The 11,026-nt window shown below is 64.3% G+C and overlaps 2 protein-coding genes across 2 annotated transcripts; one reads left to right on the forward strand and one right to left on the reverse strand.

Moving 5' to 3' along the window:
- Positions 1 to 98: 98 nt before the first annotated feature.
- SLC51A (solute carrier family 51 member A) lies at positions 99 to 2,600 on the reverse strand. Its single transcript, XM_082767711.1, has 9 exons — positions 2,335 to 2,600; positions 2,092 to 2,186; positions 1,698 to 1,852; positions 1,518 to 1,591; positions 1,271 to 1,429; positions 1,080 to 1,191; positions 850 to 996; positions 611 to 716; positions 99 to 487 (listed from the first exon to the last, which is right to left on the reverse strand). The coding sequence occupies exons 1-9, from the start codon at positions 2,367 to 2,369 to the stop codon at positions 351 to 353; spliced, it is 1,020 nt and encodes a 339-aa protein (XP_082623837.1). The 5' UTR covers positions 2,370 to 2,600; the 3' UTR covers positions 99 to 350.
- Positions 2,601 to 3,195: 595 nt separating this feature from the next.
- On the forward strand, positions 3,196 to 5,167 carry LOC309881107 (uncharacterized protein). The gene is made up of 5 exons (XM_082766698.1): positions 3,196 to 3,273; positions 3,479 to 3,606; positions 3,686 to 3,804; positions 4,280 to 4,328; positions 5,048 to 5,167. The coding sequence occupies exons 1-5, from the start codon at positions 3,209 to 3,211 to the stop codon at positions 5,086 to 5,088; spliced, it is 402 nt and encodes a 133-aa protein (XP_082622824.1). The 5' UTR covers positions 3,196 to 3,208; the 3' UTR covers positions 5,089 to 5,167.
- Positions 5,168 to 11,026: the final 5,859 nt, after the last annotated feature.

An 11,026-nucleotide genomic window follows, 5' to 3' on the forward strand; every position in this document is an offset into this window, starting at 1 on the left:
GGTGCTGGGCACCTCGTGAGCCCTGCACCATGGCTCTGCTGCCCTGGGCTCCGACCTCCCGCCATATGAGCCCAGCAACCAACACGAGACCCACGTACAGAGTTACATTTATTAAGTGGAAAAAAAAGATAAGAGCCCCCCCGGGGCTGGACAGCTGCTTCACAGCTCCCTCTGGCTCATGGCCTTCAGGTTTCGGACCCTGTCACCCCTCCGCTGGCCTGCCCTTTCCCCCTTCTGCTGCCTGTGCCCCCAGCAGCTTCCCAGGGCCGCAGGAGGAGGAGGAGGTGGCTGTGCAGGGCGGGCAGCACCCCGTGCTCTGCCCCTCGCACCCTCCTGTGCTCTCCCCCTGCTCACACCTTGGCGTTGCTGCTGGTGGGGGTGATGTTGGAGGGCTGGTAGCCCGGCTTGTCATCCTGCTTGCGGTAATACATCCGCGCCACCACCGCCAGGATGAAGGTTTGCGGGATTAGCAGCTGCATGTTCATCTCTGGAAGTGATAAACGGAGACAGGTTGGTCAAAGATGCCTTCATCGACTGTGTCCGTACCCCGATGTGTGCTGGAGGTGCTCGGCCAGGAGCGAGCCATCCGCTGCCACGTCTCCCGACTTACGCTGCGACCTGGCCTTGGAGGAGAAGGGCGGCGAGCAGGCGATGTTGCCGTTGTTGGCCAGGATGCTGAAGATGGCAGGCTGCAGCGCTGTCAGGATGAGGAGAACCTGCAAGCACAACACCCCCGGGGGGAGGACACCGTCCCCACCCGCAGCTGGACCTGGATCTCGGCCACCACCACGTCCTGTCCCTACACACCTCCAGCCCGCGCTGCGAATTGCTCCTTGTGCTCGGGCTTACCTGGAAGCAGGTGAACTTGGCCTGGATGTTCTGCTCCGCCAGATGCACCCGGGCCTGCCGGAACAGGATGCCCAGAGCCCACAGCCCGAAGAGGGTGGAGGCACCGACGACGGTGTTGATCCAGAGCGCCACGCTCTCCGCCGAGATCTGGGGGGGGAAGGCAGGAAATGCGTCTGGGCTGCCAGAGCCACCACCCGTCACCCTGCCCGGCCCCACGCTGCAGCACTCACATCAGCGGGGTTGTAGTTCCCGTCAGCAGACAGCACCAGCCCCAGAAACACGGCGGCCGTCCTCAAGAAGGCGTACTGGAAAGTCCCCAGCATCAGCAACCGCAGCTTGCTCCTGGCACGGAGAGAGAGGTCGGTGGCACCCCGAGGTTTCCGTGCCCGGGGTGTTCTCCTCTGCCCCAGCCCTCCCTCACCTGCTCATGGTGATTCGGGGCAGGCAGGGGCAGCAGCAGCAGCAGGGCCCGGTGTTGAGCACCATGGGCACGTCCTTCAGGGTGCTGAGCACCGCCTCCTTGCCCCCAAAGCCCTCCACCATGACCAGCATCAGGAGGTAGAAGCAGATGGAGAAGTACCTGGCGAGGAAGAAGAGGATGAGGAGAGAATGTGCTCGGCTCCCGTGGGCTCCCCAGCCCCTCCGCCCCTGGGGCAGGCGCTACTCACATCGTGGTGGCCATCTCCACCACCATCATGGAGCGCGGGATCCACAGCCCGAAGCAGCTGAACACGGCCACGACCTGGGGGGAGACGTGGGCATGGCACGCAGCCTCTCCCCATCCCCCCAGGGGGGGTGCTCAGACCCTTCAGGTGCCCCCTACCCCACCGCCCCCATCCCCAGCTCACCGTGGGGGCCGAGCTGCTCCAGCGGAGGGTCTTCATCTTGATGGGGCAGCGGATCTTGTGGGTGAGGTAGAGGGCCTCTTCCACGTAGATGCCGACCGACACCAGCGTCAGGACGGTGGCCAGGCCCATGATGGAGAGTTGGACCATGTCCAGCTCTGCCGGGGAGGGACGAGAAAGGGGTTTGGTCACGTCCCGTCCCATCTCCCTTTTGGCACTGCATCAGCACCCCCCCTTGGGCAGGGCTGTGGGGTGGGAGCTGAGCCCCCAGCAGCACCCCGTTGCCTCCCTCCTTCCTTGGGGCCGCCCCCTGCTTTCCCCCGCCGTCCCTCATCCCCGTCCCATTCCCCGGGGGGACAGGAGGAGGCTCCCCCCACACCGCCCGCTCCCCCCTTACCCTGCAGGAGCTGCCGGGAGGTGGGCGGCAGGGAGAAGCAGGCTGGCGGCACGCTGAAGTTCACGATCAGCATCTCCACCAGCGAGCGGGGGAACCTGCGGAGAAGGGCAGCGCTGCTGGGGACACGGGGACACCCAGCCCCATGGGGTACCCCCGCCTCCCTCCCTTCCTTTAACCCAAAATCTTGCTCCCAAAAGCGGCTGTGAAGCATCCCAGCAGCACAGGGAGGATCCCCCAACCCACCTGGGGTCATTTGCCAGCTCCATGGTGGGCTCCATCCTGCCCCGCTGCTCCCCGGCTCCGTCCCAAGCAGCTGCTCGGCTGCCTCCGCGTCCCCTCCCCGATCCTACACAGGGTCAGAGTCCCCAGGGCAGGGACCTCGGGGAGGCCTGGGCGCCTCGTTCAAGTTTAACCAGCTCCAGGCACTCATTGGCGGCCCCACAACCCCCTCGGCCGCCCGGTTATCGACCCGGAGGAGCGGCCGTCCGCGTGCCATCGCGCCTGCGTGTCCCCAAAACCCAGGGTGCGGGGCCCTGTGGTGCCGTGACACCGCCTGCCCGCCCCTTGGGGCACCCCACGGATGGGTTTGGGTGGGGGTCCCCGTGGTGCCGGGGTCCCCGTGTGTCCTCCTGCCCCCTCTGCGGCGGTGGCTGGGGGGGAGGTGGTGCCACCACGCCTGCCACCTTCCGTCTGTCCTTCCCGGTGGTGGCACCTGCCCTGCTCGTGGCAGCACGGGGCTGGGCCCCGCTGGGAGCAGCTCCCGTGACGCTAGAGGGCAGGGCCAGCCCTGCTCAGCACCACGGCTCAGCACCCACAGTTAGCACCAGCACGGGGGTGAGGTCCTGGTGACCCCCCCAGCACCCCGAGGCAGACAGGCTCTGGTTTGTGTTGGGATTTCAGACATCTTCCAGCCCTTCTGCACTCAGGCAGGGGGGTCCTGCAGGAGCCAGGGTGCCGTCTGCACCCCAAAAGTGTCCCCAGCACCCCGCTGCAGTTGCCGTGGGGCCGGGGTTCCGGGGGTTGCTGTGGGAGCGGAGTGGGGGCGTTGGGCTGCGGCCAGGAGAAGGGGATGCCAACCACCCAGCGGGGCCACGGCCAGGCAGCTGCCCAGCCCAGCATGGAGCCCGTCACCCCCCTTCACTTCTCCATCCTCCTGTGCCTCTGCTTGCTGCTCCTGGGCCCGTAAGTCCCCCCACGGCAGTGTGCCAAGCCCCATCCTGCCCACACGGGGTGACAGAGCCGCCCTTCCACATTGGCATCCTGCAGATGTTGGAGCTGGGCATCAGCTCTGCCATCCCCGAGCTGCATTTTCCCCGTGCCCACCTCCCCCTGGGCTTGGGCACCCCGCTGCCTGCTCGGCCCCGACCTCCCCTCGCTCCTGCCGCAGGTGCAGCTGGCCGGCTCTGCGCGTCCTGCTGCTGCTCCCCATCTCCAGCAGCATCTTCCTCATCTCCATCCTGGCTGCCACCTTCCTCATCCTGCTCAGCGTCGCCTGCCTGGAGCTCCCCCAGCCAGGTGAGGCGCCCGGATGGGTGCGGGATACAAGAGCAGGGGGTTGGGGGGAGCGGTGTCCCCATCGTGTCGCCCGCACCAGGGAGCTGGGAGGACGTCCTGGAGCTCTGTGGCACAGCGATTCGGCAGCCCTGGTGCAGGTGCCAGCGTCCCCGCCGGCAGCACATCATCTACTGCTCTCACTGCGACGGCTACGTCAAGGTGAGGGACACGGGGTGCCCGGGGTGCCGCGCACCACAGCCCCGCTGCCCAAACCCTGCACCCTGAGGGTCGCAGCGCGCTGCACCACGACCATCCCGCTGCCCTTTGTCCCCAAACCGGTGCTCAGCCCCCTGAGCCCATCGCCCTGGGGAAGAGCCGCACGTATCCCTTGGCCTGGAGAGGCCGAGCCCTGCCCTGACGTGCACACACACGTGCTGCACGCCCCGCGGTGCCGCCCGGGCTGGCACATGCTGGAGCCTGCTCCCCTTGGCGCACGTAGCCCCGGGGTCGGCAGTGGGGCTGGCTCCTGGTCCCTGCCTGGCTCTGCAGCGTCGCCGTGACCCTCCTCGCTGCTCCCTGCCCAAATCTGCTCGTGTCCTGGGCCCTCTGCGTCCCCTGAGTGCAGCACGCGGTGCCAGGTACGGCCACAGGGTGCTCCACCAGGCTCCGTCACACCCCCCCCGTGTCCCCACAGGCTGCTGCTGCAGGCAAGGGCAGGCAGGACGGGCAGGAGCCAAAGGCAGGTGAGCACCCGCCTCCTGGCACAGGACCAGGTGAGGTTTTGGGCCAGCCCCATCGCCTCAAACCCAGCCAGGGCGCTCCTCACAGCCCCAGGGTGCTGTAGGGCTGACCAGCTCCCCTGAGGACTGCAGCGGGATTCCCCTTTCCTGCCAAAAAATCCCTTAGGTGGGGAAGGAAAACGGAGCACCCAGCAGAGCCATTCGCCCCGCTGGGCCCTGGCAATTTAAGGCTCAGGGAACCCGGTGCCACAGGCATCGTGGTGGGTGCTGTGCTCCGAGGAGCTGCTGGAGGGGGCATGCTGTGCTGGCAAACCCTCTCTGCTTGGTTAGCTTTTTCTTTCTTTAAACAGAAGCGCTTGACCTTTGAAACCCTGCCCAAAAAAAAGCCGATCGGACCCCTCTCGGCATGTCTGCATCGCCCACACGGCTGCTTGGTCAGCGTTCCCCAATACTTGGAAAAGCTCTGGAAATGCAAATATTTGCATGGGCTTTGGGGATGGTTTTCCGCCCATCTCCAACTGCCCGGGGCTGAGGCTGGAGCTGCTGGCCCAGCTCCTGGGGAGCCCGCGGGGGGCCAGCAGCTGTGCTCGCCCCCGGGGGCTGCGTGCCACCTTCCTGGTGGCTTTGGCTGCTTGTCCCGGCTGATGTCCCTCACAGAGCCCTGCTGGGAGCTGTCAGGAGGCCAAAACGCTCTTGTCTCCCTGCTCTCCTCTCCCCCCCAGCGCCTCGGGGTGTGGCGGATGGCAGGGACACCATGCAGTGACGATGTCCCGCTGCACCCGCACCGGCTCCCCGCACCGTCCCGCACACCGAGGGACACGCACGGCTCCTTCAGGCTGAGCTCCGGCTGCACAAACGGGCAATAAACATCTTCACCCCGAGCTCTCCTGCCCTGTGCTGTCGTTGTGTCGGCCACACAGCCCCGGCACCCCCGTACTAGGGTTTTAGGGGGAGCTGCTGACCCCCTTCAGCTCCTCCAGCGTGCCGGCAGCACCCCACGGAGACGCTGGAAGCAGGAGGGTGGACACGGCTCAAGAGAAACAAATAAAGCGTGGCGGTGGCCGGACTTGAGAAAGGGACAGGAAAGCCTTTCCCAGGGCGCCTGCCCCGCCTGGCCTCCCCCGCACCCCACGAGCATCGCCAAGAGGAAACTCGACGGCGAGAGGCCGGGGGGCTGGATCCTGCTGGCAGCGAGGCGAGGTGAGGCTCCAGTTTGCCATCGCGTGCCCTGCTGCAACGCAACCCAGAGCTCCTGGCGTTGGCACGCTGGCTGCCAGGCTGCGGGGGGACACCAGGACAGAGCCCTGTCCCCAGGAGCATCGCCGTGCCATGGGCAGAGCGGGGCCGTGGCCGTGCCCCCGGGGCTGGCCCCAGCACAGGAGGGATGGGGCTGTGTCCCCATGGCCCCGAGGCCGCAGCCGCCCCGCTGATAGTGCCGCAGGGGAGCCCTGCCCGCGGCTGGCCCGCAGATAAGCGCGGGGTGCGCCCCACAGATCACCCCTGGAAGGAGGCGGCCGGCAGGGAGGGAGCAGCAGTGCCCAGGAGATAGGAGCCCCAGGGCTGTGCGGCAGGAGGTGGGCTGCTCCTGCCCCGTGGTTCCCCAGCCCTAGAAGTGGCCCCGAGCAGGCGCCCATGGGGCACCCCATAACCTCCCCGGCTCCATCTTCTGCTGAGCAGCTCTGGGCTGCTTTTTTCTTTGCTCTTTCTCCCAGCAGAGCCACGTCCAACGGTGCCACGCTCGGCCGGAGCGGATGCAGCCGATCGGCAGGGCTCACCGGGGCGGGCGGGGGCTTTGTCACCTTCAAAGGGGACGAACAGACGGCGTCGGTCCCCAGCCCGGCCGGGGGATCCTGAGGAAGCGCCGCCGTCAACACGCTCGGGCGCTGCTTCCTCCCTGCGCCCAGCATCTGCTGCAGCGCCGGCTCAACCGCAGCGGGTTCCTGCGGCGTGAAAAGGCACCTTGTCTGAAAACAGAGGGGCTTTCTTCTCCTGCGGCCACCTAAAACACTGCACGTCACTGCTGATGTTTGCACTCCGAGCGTGACGGGGTGAAAGCACACTGTGCGTGGGCTCCGGGCGTTTTCTTTGGTCCGGAGTTTATTTTCCTACCCGTCTGCCTCTCGCGAGGAGCTTGCAGGTGAAAACGCTGAGGCTTGGGGAAAGGCACACCTCAAACCCCAAACTATTCTCCCAGGGAGCCAGCACACACACACACGCGCGGCGTCTTTAGGGAAGAGGAGCTCTGCTCCTGCCCATCCTGCCCCGTCTGTCCTGAGGGGACACCGCGCCAGGAATTTCCTGGCTGCCCCCTAAACCCTCGCCTCGTGCCTGCAGGCGAAGCGGGGCCAGCAGCACCCTGCGCCCAGGAGACGGGGCGGGGAGGGTGGGGGCACCCGGAACTGCGTGGGCGCAGGCACGTAGGTGTGTATGCGCCCGTACTCGTAGGGCTGTGTGGGTGTGAGCGCATCCCTGCCCCTCCTGGGGGGTGCAGCAGGACGCCCGGCACCGCTCGTCCTGGGTGCTGCCGCCCTGCGCCAGGGGTGGGTGCCCACCCGGGAGGGGCTCGGAGCACCGCATCCAAGCAGGGAGCGGGACCCTGCTCCTCCGTGAGCGGTGCTGGCCGCGCAGCATCGGTGCTCGGCAATTTGGCTGAGCTGGGTAATGAATGAAGCAGCTGCTCGGAGCAGCTGGGACGTGCAGGAGCAAAGCAGGGCGCTTTCACAAGGCACCCGGCTGATAAAAGACACAACTGCGCCCGGCCGGCTGCGGGGGAGGCAGGGCAAGGAGCCTGGGGGTGCCCGCGCCCACAACGGGCTCAGCAGCCCCCGGGCTGTGCTGAGGGAGAGGCCGGTGCTGGACACGGTCCCCGTGGGCAGCTCTTTATGGGACAAGGATGACTAAAACGGAGGAGGGCAGAACACCAGACTGCTCATCGCTGGGGGAAGGAGCGGGGAGGTTGTTTTTTGTTTTTTTTTTCTGGTTTTGGAGTGTTTTTTTTAGTTGCTTCAGCTTTCAGGCCGCACAGAAACAAAAACACAAGCTGAGATATTTTTTCCCTGTAGGGTAAAGTCAGCTTTGCCCACCGCGCGGGGTCCTGCCCTGCCGGGTGTGCACCCCGAGGGAGGCCTGCAGGACAGGCGAGGCCGTGCTGGCTGCAGACATTTTCCTTCAGCACCCCCGTCCCTGGCAGAACGTGCGCTGGGCAGGCGCCCAGGGCTGTTGCAGGGCAGAACAGCACACCCTGGAAGGTCAGCGATTTGGCCGGGCAGCGGGGCTGCTTATCTCAGGTTTTCCAGCAGCGTGCGCCCCTTCTCCAGCCAAAGATTTGCCCTTGAGGTGCCGACCGGCTTTGCGTGCCCCGGGGAAAACGGCGCGGCAGGCTCCTGCGTGCAGCTCGAGCCAGCGCCCTGGTCGGAGGCACCACGTTCGACCAGCCAGGCTGCAACTAACCCCACAAATAAACCCACAAATAAACCCGCAAATAACCCCACAAACAAACCTACCAACCCGCCCCGCGGCTCGCCTGGGCCCCAGCGCAGCCAGGCAGGCAGCCAGCAGCAGGTTTCTCCACCGCAGATAAGGGGCAATTAGCAGGAAGGCAGAAAGCTCCCCCTCTCCCTGCTAATCCCACCCCAATTAAAAATCCCCCCTCTCTGCTTTCGAACATTGTCCCCCTGGGGACAATTTCCCTCCGCCGCGCCAGCCGGCAGTGCACAGCAGGGTGCAGTTTCCCCCTCCGTTGTTGTTTTTCCCCCCCCTTCAGGCTCCCCTTTCGCCAATAAATGCATAAATAAAGGAATAAATGCATAAATAAAGGAATAAATGCATAAATAAAAGAGCAGAGCAGCAGGCAGGGCTAATCCCCGGAGCCAAGCGCTCCCTTATCTCGGCGGGGCTGTGCCGGGCAGGGTGGCTGTGCCGTCCCCGCAGTGCAGCGAGCGCACACACTGCAGAGAAAATCAGAGGGGAAATTTTGGGGCTTTCCAGCCCCTTCCCAGGCCCTTTTGGGAATAAACACGGAGAGACTTTCGCAGGACTGCTGCTGGGAGAGAGGCTCAGCTGGTGTAGCGGGATGCAATAAGCAGGCTGGGGTGTCGGGGTGATGGTGCAGGGGGCGGCAGGTGCCGAGCAGCTCCGGGGCTTTCTAGGACTCAGCCCACCAAATCTGCAAGGGAAAAAATAAAATAAAATAAAAATAAAAATAAATAAATAAAAGCAATGCTCCCGGCTGTGGCAATTGCAGAGTGAAACGGCACACAAAGCACTTTGGAAAAGGACCGAGATGCCTGCCCGGAGATGCGGGGAAGTGGGGAAGAGAGGGGCAGTGTGCTGCGCTCGAGATACGGATCAGGGAGAGCCAGAACAAAGAGGGACCGAGGGAGCTCATGAGAAACCCGTGACGTGGAGCCCAGGACCCTGGGGGCTGCATCCCGGCCCCGTGCCTGCCCTCTCCCCACTGCTGCCTTTTCCCTTTCCGCTTCCCACCGCCCCAGCCCCCCGGCCAGCTGGGGCCAGGCCGGCGGCGATCAAACACGGGGGCTGCTGGGGAGCCGCAAACTGGAGACGGGGCCTTTGATGCGCCCCGGGACGGCCGCGCTGCGTCCCCCTGCTTTTCAAAGCCCCGTCCCTGGCCATTGTGCTCGCATCCTGAGCTTGTTTGTGCACTTGTCGGGGGGGCCCCCAGCCCCGTAGCCCCCCTGCGGGTGCCTGAGCTCTGTCGGACACCGGCCCCGGCCAGCAGATAAGCGCAGCCGGGCTCGCTCTGGGGGCAGAGCTGCTATCGGGGCCGTGGCGAGCAGCGGTGTGCGGTGGTGCAGCCGCCCAGATAGCGGGATCTGGGGGCTCTGGGTCAACCACAGCACCTCCCCTGCTGCCCACCGCAGCGCTGCCTGTTGGTGGGGGCCCTATCGGCCCCGTGCACACCGGGGATTTGTCCTCGCGCCGTTGCTGTCCCCTCGGGAAGCTGCCAAAAGGTTGAACCGACGCCGGCCTCTGGCAAGCGGCACAGCGGTGGCGAGCACCGCCAGCCCGGCTTCCTTCCTCGGGCAATCTCGGGAGGGTTTGGGTGTCTCCTGGGCAGATGGAGGTGTCTTGGAGGGGTCTGGAGCTCCGTGAGGGTCCTCAGCTGCTCGGCTCTCTGTGGGGCCAGCTGAGGACAATGAGCCGGGCCGGGGCCAGGTGTTTCCCTGGGAAGGATGCGAAGACGAATTTGTTTCAAAGGGAGGACGGGGCCGCGGCCGGCTCTCAGCGCTACCTGCCACGTCTCCACCCCCTCCAGAGCCTTTTCCTGGCCTCTGCTGCAGGGAGGTGGGCTGCAGATCCTCTCCCAGATAGCGCTGCTGCCGGACTCCCTCTTTTAGGCAGAGCATTTAGGAAAGTCAGAAGGAAATGGCAAAACCACAAGGCCACCTCCTAGAGGATGGAGACATTCCTTGCCAAGTTTGGGGATATCACACTCGCAGCTGGGAAGGAGACACGAGCAGGCAGGGCAGGGTTTTTCTGGCAGGGCAGGATGAGGGCAGCATTCCCAAAATTGCAAAAACCTGGATTTAGCAACTCCCTTGGGACCATAGCTGATTGCAGCCCGGTGCAGGCTGAGAGCTGAGCGGGGAGCACAGACAAGGCTCTGCTCCGATCCGCTGCCAGAAAGGCAGGAGCTGGCACTGCCGGGGAAGCAGCCCGCGGGCAGGGCGTGTTGAAGCCTTGCTGGTCTCAGAGTCCACCATCTCCCCGCTGGCTTTTGGCCTCAGCCCTGCGCTCGGCTGCAGCACCCCTGGTTTGGCACCGAGCTCCTGCACTTTGTCCCTGGCTTTTCCACCCGTCCAGATTAAAAAGCCACAGTGCTCCCAGTATTTCTCGATATAAAACTACTCGAGTCACCTCCCAGTCTTGTTTTTGATAAGCAGCTCGCAGAGCACAGGGCATCCTTCCCAACCTGGTTATCTCTGGGGCTTTTGTTTTCCCTCTGCTCTCTAACTGCCACTGCCAAAATGTGAGCAGCGCAGCTGGTCACGCAACCATCAGCCGTGCCGTAAAGCTGAAGTGAAACCATGTTTTCACCCCCACATTTTGGTCGCATGTTCGGGCATTTGTCCAGCAGCAGGGACACGGTCACATTGCGGGGCATTGCACAAGGGACTGGGAAGTCATTTGAGTCTAAGTCAGGGGACGCACGAGCCCCTCGGAGTTCAGATAAACATCTCCTAAAAACACCAGGGCCAAGCTGCCAGGAGGAGGAACGCCCTGGTGGGAGCTGGGCCAGGGTTAAGCTGCTCTCAGGTACCGTGCTGCATCTGAAGCAGGCAACATTTTTAGGTATTTCACTGCCAGCACTAGCTAAGTTGCAAAGATAGCTGTTTTTCTAATATCAGCTCCCTCCCCTCTTCCGGGCAGGCGTAAAAATGGGGAACTGCTGAGCATGTGGCCAGAGATGTGAGAGGGAACAGAAAACACCTGCAGCCGCTCTGTGCCAAGGCAGGTTGGGGCTGGCACGGCACAGCGCAACGTGCCTCCTCCGGCATGGAGCTGGCAGCCGACGGAGCCCACGGAGAGACATAAATCAGTGGCTGCTTTTCAGCATCTCTGTCTCCAAGCTTTGCAGGATCCTGGTTTTACAAAAATGAACAGTTCTGGAGGCCTGCAGCAGTTTGCATGGGTTGCACGTAGGTAAAAACCTGCCTGGAGTGAAATTAAAGGAAAGA

This window comes from Aythya marila, assembly GCF_965140915.1.
Source record: "Aythya marila genome assembly, chromosome: 9".
Taxonomy (NCBI): Eukaryota; Metazoa; Chordata; class Aves; order Anseriformes; family Anatidae; genus Aythya; species Aythya marila.